This window comes from Epinephelus fuscoguttatus, linkage group LG6, assembly GCF_011397635.1.
Source record: "Epinephelus fuscoguttatus linkage group LG6, E.fuscoguttatus.final_Chr_v1".
In the NCBI taxonomy this organism is placed as follows: domain Eukaryota; kingdom Metazoa; phylum Chordata; class Actinopteri; order Perciformes; family Serranidae; genus Epinephelus; species Epinephelus fuscoguttatus.
Genome location: NC_064757.1, coordinates 14985666 through 14998384, shown reverse-complemented (window position 1 = coordinate 14998384; position 12719 = coordinate 14985666). Strand labels below are relative to the sequence as shown.

Below are 12719 nucleotides of genomic sequence, written 5' to 3'. Positions count from 1 at the left end.
AATAAAGAAAAATATATACTATTACAGTAGGCAAATTTTGTTGTTTGATAGTTTATATATAACACAACATAATAAAATATAGAATTTCCATCATAAAGAACTGATTGCTTCTCATCACATATGCATTCACACATTGCACTTCCCACAATCCCTTGATAACAGGTTTCCCCCTCGGCTCCAGCACACTCAGTACATTGTGCGGTTATGTCAGTGTGGCGCTCTGCCACTGACTCCGGCACCGCTTCAGTTCCAGCTCCCGTACAGCCTGGCGGGACACTAACACCAACGCCAGGCTCCTGTGTGGGATCACTGCTTGGCTGTGGCTGTGTCTTCCAGGAGAGCTCTCATGTCCAACAGAGCATCCTCTACAGCCTGGGCAAACTTGGCAGCGTTGGTCTCGTCACAGCTGTTGAAGGCTGTGATGGCGATGTTGATGTGCTCGTCCATGGGATTGTAACACACTCCGTAGCCATCTGGCACCATTGGACCAAAGCACATCACACAGTCTGTCTTGGAGCCAACCTGGACATGGGGATGGCAGAAATGAGGGCAAGCAAACAAATATGACGGAAAAATAATCATTTGCTCAGCAATAATAGACTTGATTTTCTACAATACAAATATACCTGGCTGGTGAGCAGATTAAAATGGTTCGCCACAGCAAATGAGGTATCCATGAATATCTCAGGCATGGAGGTCAGGTCTTCAATACTCAGCATCCTTAGCCCGAGGAGGTGTCTATCTATGGCTTGTCCATGAATTGCCTAAAAAACAGAAAAGTTTAATGTGTAGAACTGAAATTAATCAGATGGTGTAAAGAAACAAAGATTTTTTTATGTTGATCAACTCCAGCTCTTACATCATACGTGCTCTGCTTATGTGTCTCAACAGCTTTTTGCAGCAGCGCCAGCCTCTCTGTGTTCTGTTGGGAACATTTACTGCTCAGTCTGACAGCTTACATGCCTTAAATCACACATTTATTGTAAAACTATAGTGGTTTAAAAGTACCTGTTTAGCTGGGTCTTGCATTGCCTCGACAAATTTTAATGAGTCTGCAGTGGTTACACGGATTGCATCTGTTCGCCCATATTTGAACATACGTAACGATGCACTCTCATATGTGGAGCAGCAAATATTATACATCCTGGAATTCAAAAACAGCACACAGGATATATAATGTTATTATACACGATGTGGTTCAGTAGGTGACTTTTATAAAAAAAAATTAAATTTTGTCATATTTGCTGAAACACTCACTACATCCTGACAGTAGTACGTGAGACAGATAATCTGTGAAAAAAATCATATAATACAAATTATCTGTCTCATACGCTACTGTCAATAAACAGTGACTGTTTAAGCAAATATGAAAAAAAGTTATTTATTTGTCTAAAAGTTACCATCTGTCCATCTCCAAAATCATTTTCAACTACAGAAAAGGGATTTCTTACCTGAAGTAGGCCAGTTGAAACGCCATTTGCACAAAAGCATCCGGACTCAGCTTATGTTTCTTTGGCACCTTTTTTCCAAAATGCGAAAACATAAGCACCTTCACATCTAAGTCATGCACCATTCTGATTAAACAAAGAAAAAAGTGAGTTAAACAAAATGTCTGACATCAATGAGGAGCCAATAATCACAATAACTGCACTTTACATACATGTTCATATTTTGCTTTGCTTTCTCAATGTCTCTCTTGACTTCAGGTGTAATGTTAAATCGCAGTTTCAGAGGCATAGGCAGGGGAACCATGGGAGAGCGTACTATTTCATTTCTCTGCCTGTTGAGACAATATGACAGACTTAGTCCATTTGAAAATGGGGACAACACTCATCCAAAATTGGGAGGAAACTTACATGTATTTAACAACAAAATCGATGAGAAACACAATGGGTGGACCCTCGGCCGGTGCGTGTTCATACACTAGTCCACATGTGCCATCTTCACCAACAATGAACTGGGGACAGTTGATAAGTACATTCAATTTCTTCACCACCACTGCAGTACTTAATCATTTTTTAATGTTAAGTCATTTGTCTCAAACGGACCTGTATTGTCTTGTCAAACCAGCGATTGCCACTGTTCCAGCGAGCTCCTCCTCCATGCAGCATCTGGGCAGCCACACGGCTCTGGTACAGCTCGTCTGACACACGTGGCATCGGGGCATCCAGACAAACTGTGAAGATACTTTTCTGGATGGCACGGACTGACTCCTTATTTGTCTTATCTGAAGAGGAATATAACCGCCTTTAAGATCACATTTTTCCACAACAGATTTTCTCACAAATAGTCTAGATTCTTCAGTGAGATTGATTTTACATAGAGAATAAATCTATTGATGATGAGCTTTTTCTTGCAAGCTTTTGTCTCTGCTGTGCTCACCCTTAATCAGATTGTTATAGGCTTTTCCCCAGGTGTTGCGGTGCTGTGATGTGAGGATGCCAATCGGCTCCTTGTTAGTCTGCAAAGATGAATTCCAGATCTTCTCCAACTGCATGTAAATCTGGTCTACTGTCAGCGGGGTGCCATCGCTGTGATACACATCCAAGACAAAGAACTGGAAAGAAAGGCCAGGTCAGGTTAAATCAGCCACAGATCCAGTATTGCACCAATGACAATGAGATTACAAAATCAGTTTCTATTGAAATGTCTAGAAGGAGAAGAACAGCAGTGCCATCTAGAGTACCTGGAAGTTGTGGACCACAGTGATATGAGTGACAGGCTTTTTTCCGATGGTGTGATTTACAACAGTATCTCTCTTGGGACCAGGGACGCGGCAGGAGGACAGGATCTGGTAGTACTGGTCCATGCACAACGGCTTCCCACTCAGGTACTCTATAGGCAGGGTATCACTATGACACAGCACGTCACGTTATACACTGGCAGTTTTGTAAACCAACTGAAAATCATGGTGTTCACGAGCTCTCTGTAAACAGTGCGATAATTGTATTAGTGTCGGGCAAACTCACGTGTCGATCATTTTTTTAAATTCCAAAACTCCTGCAATCAGTTTGGCAGCAAACCTGCACAGAAGACATCATTGTATGTTATTGAGAAAAATATGATGATTCTATAGCTGTTTTAATGTTCAAATGAGTGGTGAACAGACCACACAACATTGAGTTATCAGTAGTCAGCTCTGAAAAGAGATATTTACAAGTATGACCTACTAGTGCCACTGCCTACTGTACCTGGCACACTTGAAACTCACACTGGATTCACTGGAGTTTTCCTCTTTGGGGCCACTGTGCTCACTGCATATCCCATGGGTCACAGTAGTCAGAAACAGCTGAGCAATGCTATGAGCGCCCAAAGTGCTTTAAATAGCTAGCATATGGAGGCAAGGTCGGCTTGAAACTCCTGTTTCAAATGAGCTTGTTTATACTGCACTTCAACACGATGTAAATCACTTTTGCAAACACCTTTATGAGTGTGCTTAGAACTAGACAAGTAAGGTTTTTAACTGATATTATGGGAACCCAAGGAATATATACAGCAACACATTAGAGGTACTGGTGCTTCTTTTTTGGGACCATTTGTTCCATAAGATAAACAGCTAAGTTACTGATGATCCCGGTTTCTCACCTCATCTGTCCTTGTCGATCTTGGAAATGCATGCGAGGCAGGACAACCCCTGGGCTGGTATAGACCGCCACTGGCATACGGCAGTCTAGATAGGCTGACTGCATCCACCACTCTGACAGCTACACAATACAGTGGTCAGAAAGCAGGCTATATTATGCTTTTATACATTTTTCCATTGCTTGTACAGATTAAAGACTTAAAGCGAAATATTCAGCTAAACACACAGATATCTACCCAGTTGTCTGTCTTGCGTGCCCTTCGCTCCAGGCTTTTCTGCAACCTTTCTCCAACACCACCCTTGAGGAACTCATTCACCAGCTGTCGGGTGTGGTCCAGCTCTTCCTCGCTGACAATGGGCTCCAGAGCGGCCAGGTATCGCTCACATGTCTGCTTCAAGGGTGGCACAGGCAGCTTCGGTAAACCCTTCTGGTCCACCAGTGACCTCTCTGGGATCTGTGTCACTGGTCTGACCAGGCGACATGGCTTCACCATGCCAGGCCGCAGCTGGAAGACATGGTGTTAATAAGCACAACTCTCCTTTGCTGTTCATACAGTGAACAATAATGTCTAACACTAAGAAAGTGTCACAACTGTTCTTTTGTCAGCAAGGATGGATTACTGAACGGGCCTACCAGGCACAGGCCCAGGGGCCCGAAGTGTAAGGACCCCCTCCTGGCCTTCACCTGCAAAATGTGACTCAAATTGATAGGAACTGACCAGGACTCAAAATGACCACAAAGGGACATAAAAATGACCACAACGAGATACAAAAGAACTACAGAAGGGGAAAACCACCACAAAGTGACACAAAGCAACCAAAAAAGGACACAAAATTAACTCAAAGAGACACAAAACCACAAAAAGATGTACAAGGACAACAAACAGATGCAAAATAACAACAACAAAAGAGACAAAACCACTACAAAGTCTGTGTGTCTCGCTCCTGTGTAGGAGAGGTAGGGTGTCCTTTTACATATCTGTGCCCAGGGGCCCATCATCTCACAACCTTGCCATGTTCTTCAGATATTTTAACTAACTACACTGGAATACTGTAGGCTTGCTACCTTTCTATGAAAGTCAAAGTGTGTAGTGATAATCTCACAAGTCAGACCAGGAGATTAATTGGATTTAAGAGCTGACTGATGCTGTCTGTGAATCCAGGTGTCGACATCTTGTAAGTGTATGCAACTGAAACCTCGAGTAAAACGAATGGGTTAATTAAGAACGTGATTTAGTGTTGTTAACAAGATTGTTAATTATTTGCAAAGCCATATCGTTTACAGTGTGGTGAGTCAAACTGTGAAAATTGACACCAAAACAACTGGGCAAGGCAGTCATACTATTTGTGTGGACGTGCTGCTCTCCACTCTGCCAGCTTATAAATAGAAGGTTGACACAGCTGAACCTTGGAAATGGTGGCTAAAATAAACACATGAAAAGCAAGATGCGGGCCCTCATGCTGACTGGTTGTTTTCAATACAGAGTCGTTATCTGATACAGTGATGATACGATTTAAAAATAAATGTGGGTGGAATCTCTTCAGATTAATCGCAAAGTGGAGTGACTGAATGAAAGTAGTGATATAAATCACTGACATTTATGGACAGATTGTTTCATTTGTGCCAGGCTTCTAGGATACACTGAAGAACTTCCGGTAGACGCTTTCAAAATAAAACGTTATGACAACTGTGTGTTGCAGCGTTGTTTTTATTAATTTATGCTACAGCAGAGATTATAAGGAGAATGATAACAATGAGTGGGGACTATATATCGAATAACACTACTATGATAATGTTTCTTTTGGTGTCATTGCACGGCAGCATGCGCAGCAAATGTTAAGCTAACTGTTATGCTAGCGGCAAAGCTAAGCTAATGTTATGCATAATGTCACACAGCGGGGCTGCTAAATGACGCTCTAAATTAACACCGTTTCCTACCAGAGAGCACACCAGCAGCCTGCTGCGGTGAGACATAAGTTATATTTTAACTTATCAATGCCATGTATTTGCTGTCCCGTACAGCGCCCCACCCCCTTCCCCTGTGCTGATGCCGTACAAACAAACGTAACGTTGCTGCGTTTGTTATTACGCACTTAAAATACATGTAGACTGAAAAAGTAATGCACTCACCGCGGCCTTGACTAAAACGCCCAGCATGTTGTCAAACAGACGCGCTAAAGTATTTGGCTGTCCCGGGAATATAGATGGGAAACCCTCGGGCAGTCATGTCTCAAGGACAAGCACACCGTGTGTTCTCGGCTATCCGCCCCCCTCGGACCCGACGAGCAAAGACAACTGCGGGCTCTCCACTAACACTCTGTTTGCCCAGGTGGAGTTTGGTGCATGCGTGCCTGCTGCTGCAAAAGCATCTGACACAAAATCTTTCAGCGATAACAAGCTGCCTCATTTCTTTATACTATTTAATTAATTAGAAGAAATAATAGATTCCAGTTATCCACACGAGCCATTAATAAACTATTATCTTTTCATTTTAGTTATGGCAGAGTCGTGAATTATAGATATGATATCTCACTAGATTGGTGAAATGATAGAAGTGGAATAAATACAAGGTCACTATGAATCCCATATATGTAGGCTTATATCTATGATGATAAGCTATAATTCATCTGAAGCTGCGATTTAAAGCCAATACATCAGTGTTTTTAAACGATGTTAGTTTTATTGATTAACAAAAGCAGGCCCTGATATAAATAATACATTTACAGAATGATATTCTGCGTTGATCTGATGCATGAGGCTGCACAGATCTCCACTGACCACATGATGGAGCTCGTCCAACATCTTACCAGAGAAACAGCGTCAACTCATTTCTTCAGGAAACACAAACCAAAGACAGTCTCCAGCACCTTCAGACGAATACCCAGAAAATAAGGTTTAAATAAAAGGTACAGTTGATTTATACTGTGTGAAGAAATTATATGAATCTGCACGAGAAAAGTTGCTGTGCAAAAGTCATCCCAAATGGACATGATTGCTCTGTTTAATCACATTTCATCAACATTTTTCAATAACAGAGAGAGAGGATTGCAGTCGTGTCATGGTTTATTTGAAAGCAATAAAATAAAACGATACAAAGAAAAAAACAATCATACAAGTCAAAATGCTTCGATAGCTCTGGTCCAGCCGCTGCCTGTTAACAGTGTATGTTTTAAACAAATTGTCTGAGCGGCGAATATTTGCTCAATGTCCGTGTGCTGCCAACTCACAAACTCAGATAGTCCACCTGAACCCAACACTGAGATCAGGTTGGAGATGTTCGTGCTGTCCAATTGCTCCGAGTCTGAATGTAAATCATCATCAGTCCTCATCCTTTTACATGGCACGGGCCCAAAGTCTGGCAAATAAAACTCTGGATCAACAATATGATAACTTGTGTCCATCTTTCGCTTCTTAGCGTAGCACTGCGCGCCCTGCGGCTGTTTTGACTGCGCGCAACAGTCTGAGTGGAAGTATCCATTCGTGACAGTAGTCACCACATGCGTGTCCAAGTCCAGGACAGTCTTTTGGTTGGCTTGTGCGTTTGGGATAGGTAACTCCCAGGTGGATTTGTCTGCACAACTCCAACAGGCTTCCGAAACCATGAGGTCAGAGTCACTTGGTGAAACCATTGCGCAGGCAGATGCGTCTTGGTGCGCCACCTCTGCAGGCTGGCCGTTGGGCTGGTGCGCTCCGCAGTGCCAAGTGTCCGACTCAACCCCAGTAAAGTTGCAGTAGAAGTCATCGGCGAACTCCGTTAAGCTCCCAGTCAATTCAAAATATTCTTGCCTTTCACGGACCGCAGCTACATCCTCATACTGATGTATCCTCTGCGTTTGCGACAAGTTTTTGCTCATATAAAACTGCCTGGCGTTTCTCAGTACGTACGTTACCAGTAAGTTCTTGTGGAGCTTGATGCCTCCTCTCTGCGTCCTGGAGCTTTGGATTTTCCTCAAAGAAATGGAGATCAGATTCTGTGCGTCAAATGCACACTCCATCCTCAACCGGGCCACCCGTTCTTTGCTCTCAGTCTCTCAAATCGGTTGTTTCCTCAGAGAAGAAATATGTATGTCTTTAGTTGAGATTCCTACTCGATTCGTGTAGACTGTGTCCATAGCGCTCCATGTCTTCCCAGTAAGGGCATGGATTTGCAACTCTCATCTTTCCTTGCCACGCCCTCACGTAGACATTGTCCAATGGGAGGGAGGCGGTGCTTCTGTTATACGCAAATATCACTACTAGCCTCATTCAGAATGCACGTAGGAGCGGGCATGCTGCATTTCACTAAATGTGGTCAGAGCTTTTTAAATCTCAGTGCGGACAAAAATCATCACAATTATTAACCATGTAGAAAAGAAGAGAGCAGAGTAGAACAGAATAGAAAGAGATGAGTAGAACAGAATAGTGCAGAGGATATAGTTGGTAATATAATAGAACTAGTAGAAGAATAGAACTAGTAGAGAGCAATAATATGCAATAGGATGGAATAGAGTAGAACATGGTAAAGTGCAACTGAACAGAACATATCAGAGAGTAACAGAACAAACAAGAAAAGAACAGAACATACAGAAGTAGACAGGGATAGAATAGACAAGAGTAGATTAAAACAGTAGGATAATTGCAATAAATAAAACAGAGTGACAGAATACAGTGAAATAGAGGGGAGAGTGAAGGCATAGAGATATAATACTATATCTAATCTGTTCTGTGCTATGCACAGAACAGATTAGAACATAGAATAGAATAGAACAGATAGGAATAGATATAACTAGAACAGAACATACTAAAGTATAAAAAATAGAGGGTGATAGAATAAAACATACTAGTGATAGCATGAACAGAATAGAACATAGACAGAACAGAGAATAGAATAGAGTAGAATAGAATAGATAGGAATACAACAGAACATGCTAGAGTATAGTATCTTAGAACAGAGAGTAATAGAACAGAACATACTTGAGTATAATAGCATAGAGTGTAATATAATAGAACCTAGCACAGAACAGATTAGAACACAGATTGAACATAGAATAGAATAGAATAGAATAGAATAGAATAGAATAGAACAGAGGGTAATAGAATAGAACACACTAGAGTATAATAGCATAGAGGGTAATAGAAAATAACAGCATAGAACACGTTATAACAAAGATATAACATAGAATAGAATAGAACGGATATGAATAGAACAGAACAGTATAAGTATAAAAAATAGAGGGTGATAGAATTAAACATACTAGTGATAGCATAGAACAGAATAGAACACAGATAGAGCATAGAACAGAATAGAATAGAATAGAATAGAATAGAGGGTAATAGAACAGAACATACTAGAGTATAATAGCATAGAGTGTAATGTAATAGAACCTAGCACAGAACAAATTAGAACACATATATAACATAGAATAGAATAGAATAGAATAGAATAGAATAGAATAGAACAGAGGGTAATAGAACAGAACATACTAGAGTCTAATAGCATAGAGTGTAATATAATAGAACCTAGCACAGAACAGATTAGAACATAGAATAGAATAGAACAGATAGGAATAGATATAACTAGAACAGAACATACTAAAGTATAAAAAATAGAGGGTGATAGAATAAAACATACTAGTGATAGCATGAACAGAATAGAACATAGACAGAACAGAGAATAGAATAGAATAGAATGGAATAGAATAGATAGGAATACAACAGAACATACTAGAGTATAGTATCTTAGAACAGAGGGTAATAGAACAGAACATACTTGAGTATAATAGCATAGAGTGTAATATAATAGAACCTAGCACAGAACAGATTAGAACACAGATTGAACATAGAATTGAACAGAATAGAATAGAATAGAATAGAATAGAACAGAGGGTAATAGAATAGAACATACTAGAGTATAATAGCATAGTGTAATGTGATAGAACCTAGCACAGAACAAATTAGAACACAGATAGAGCATAGAATAGAATAGAATAGAATAGAATAGAATAGAATAGAACAGAACAGAGGGCAATAGAACAGAACATACTAGAGTATAAAAGCATAGAGGGTAATAGAAAATAACAGCATAGAACAGGTTATAACAAAGATAGAACATAGAATAGAATAGAATAGAATAGAATAGAACAGATATGAATGGAACAGAACAGTATAAGTATAAAAAAACTAGAGGGTGATAGAATTAAACATACTAGTGATAGCATAGAACAGAATAGAACACAGATAGAGAATAGAATAGAATAGAATAGAATAGAGGGTAATAGAACAGAACATACTAGAGTATAATAGCATAGAGTGTAATGTAATAGAACCTAGCACAGAACAAATTAGAACACATATATAACATAGAATAGAATAGAATAGAATAGAACAGAGGGTAATAGAACAGAACATACTAGAGTCTAATAGCATAGAGTGTAATATAATAGAACCTAGCACAGAACAGATTAGAACACAGATAGAGCATAGAATAGAATAGAATAGAATAGAATAGAATAGAATAGAACAGAGGGTAATAGAACAGAACAGAACATACTAGAGCATAATATCATAGAGTGTAATATAGGCTAATAGAACCTAGCACAGAACAAATTAGAACACAGATAGAACATAGAATATAACACTCCAGAATATTTAAAAAAGCATAGGGTAATAGAATAGAACATAGCATAGAACAGATTAGAACATACTGGAGTATGACATAACAGAGGGCAATAAAATAGAACTTACAAATATAGAATAGAATAGAATAGAATAGAATAGAATAGAACAGAATGAAATAGAACAGATAGAACAGAATAGAATAGAATAGAACAGAACAGAGGGTAATAGAACAGAACATACTAGAGCATAATAGCATAGTGTAATATAATAGAACCTAGCACAGAACAAATTAGAAGACAGATAGAACATAGAATATAACATACCAGAATATTTAAAAAAACATAGGGTAATAGAATAGAACATAGCATAGAACAGATGAGAACATACTGGAGTATAACATAACAGAGGGCAATTAAATAGAACTTACAAGTATAGAATAGAATAGAATAGAATAGAATAGAATAGAATAGAATAGAATAGAACAGATAGGAATAGATGGGAATAGAACATACTACTAGAGTATAATAGCAGAGGGTAACAGAAAGGAACATAGCACAGAACAGATAAGAACACAGATAGAACATAGAACAGAATAGAATAGAATAGAACAGAATAGAAATAGATATGAATAGAACAAAACATACCAAAGTATAAAAAATAGAGGGTAATAGAAAAGAACATACTAGTGATAGCATAGAATAGAATAGAACATAGACAGAACATAGACTAGAACAGAACAGAACAGAATAGATAGGAGTAGAACAGAGTAGAATAGAATAGATAGGAATACAACAGAACATACTAGAGTACAGTATCTCAGAATAGAGGGTAATAGGACAGAACATACTAGAGAATAATAGCATAGAGTGTAATATAATAGAACCTAGCATAGAACAGATTAGAACACAGAATATGATATAATATACAGTAATAGAATAGAACAGAATAGAAAAGATCAGATAGAGACATATTAGAGTATTATACAATAACATTGAGTCTAGAATACAGTTGAACACACAAGAGAGTATACATTATAACAGGGTACAGAGTAACTGAATAGAATAGAATAGAATAGAATAGAATAGAATAGAATAGATCGGATAGAGACATATTAGAGTATTATACAATAACAATGAGTCTAGAATACAGTTGAACACACAAGAGAAAATACAATATAACAGGGTACAGAGTAACTGAATAGAATAGAATAGAATAGAATAGAATAGAATAGAATAGAACAGATAGAAATAGATATGAATAGAACAGAACATACCAAAGTATAAAAAAATAGAGGGTAATAGAAAAGAACATACTAGTGATAGCATAGAACAGAATAGAACATAGACAGAACATAGAATAGAATAGAACACAATAGAACATAGACAGAACATAGAATAGAATAGAATAGAAATAGATATGAATAGAACAAAACATACCAAAGTATAAAAAAATAGAGGGTAATAGAAAAGAACATACTAGTGATAGCATAGAATAGAATAGAACATAGACAGAACAGAGAATAGAATAGAATAGAATAGATAGTAATACAACAGAACATACTAGAGAATAATAGCATAGAGTGTAATATAATAGAACCTAGCATAGAACAGATTAGAACACAGAATATGATATAATATACAGTAATAGAATAGAATAGAATAGATCAGATAGAGACATATTAGAGTATTATACAATAACATTGAGTCTAGAATACAGTTGAACACACAAGAGAGAATACAATATAACAGGGTACAGAGTAACTGAATAGAATAGAATAGAATAGAATAGAATAGAATAGAATAGAATAGAACAGATAGAAATAGATATGAATAGAACAGAACATACCAAAGTATAAAAAATAGAGGGTAATAGAAAAGAACATACTAGTGATAGCATAGAATAGAATAGAACATAGACAGAACATAGAATAGAAGACAGTAGAACATAGACAGAACATAGAATAGAATAGAATAGAATAGAATAGAATAGATAGGAATAGAATAGAATAGATAGGAATACATCAGAATATACTAGAGTACAGTATCTCAGAATAGAGGGTAATAGGACAGAACATACTAGAGAATAATAGCATTGAGTGTAATATAATAGAACCTAGCATAGAACAGATTAGAACACAGAATATGATATAATATACAGTAATAGAATATAATAGAATAGAATAGAATAGAAAAGATCACATAGAGACATATTGTACAAAATAGAGTGTATAGAATACAGTTGAACACAAGTGAGTATACAATATAATATGGTACAGAGTAAGTGAATAGAATAGAACATATTAGAGAGTAATAAACATATAAAAGAAGTAGCAGGGAGCAATAGAAGGGATTAGAATAATGAATAGATTACAGTAGAATAAAACAGAACAGGAAAAGAGGAGTAGAACAGAGTAGTAGTTAATAATTACAGTACAATAGAATACAGTAGAGAATGACAGAATAGAATACCGTTGAGAGTAAGAGAATAGAAAACAACATAGTAGAGAATGATAGTATAGAATGGAATTAAGTAGAATCT

General features: G+C 37.8%; 2 protein-coding genes across 2 annotated transcripts; both read right to left on the bottom strand.

The window, feature by feature from the left end:
* Positions 1 to 98: 98 nt before the first annotated feature.
* Positions 99 to 5914, bottom strand: LOC125889722 (carnitine O-acetyltransferase-like). The gene is made up of 14 exons (XM_049577787.1): positions 5715 to 5914; positions 3820 to 4089; positions 3586 to 3704; positions 2970 to 3023; positions 2687 to 2852; positions 2383 to 2557; positions 2049 to 2227; positions 1857 to 1957; positions 1661 to 1780; positions 1452 to 1574; positions 1009 to 1144; positions 860 to 922; positions 627 to 764; positions 99 to 522 (listed from the first exon to the last, which is right to left on the bottom strand). The coding sequence occupies exons 1-14, from the start codon at positions 5739 to 5741 to the stop codon at positions 307 to 309; spliced, it is 1887 nt and encodes a 628-aa protein (XP_049433744.1). The 5' UTR covers positions 5742 to 5914; the 3' UTR covers positions 99 to 306.
* Positions 5915 to 6266: 352 nt separating this feature from the next.
* LOC125889723 (immediate early response gene 5-like protein) lies at positions 6267 to 7742 on the bottom strand. The gene has a single exon (XM_049577788.1). It carries the CDS (start codon positions 7577 to 7579, stop codon positions 6701 to 6703), a length of 879 nt encoding a protein of 292 aa, XP_049433745.1. The 5' UTR covers positions 7580 to 7742; the 3' UTR covers positions 6267 to 6700.
* Positions 7743 to 12719: the final 4977 nt, after the last annotated feature.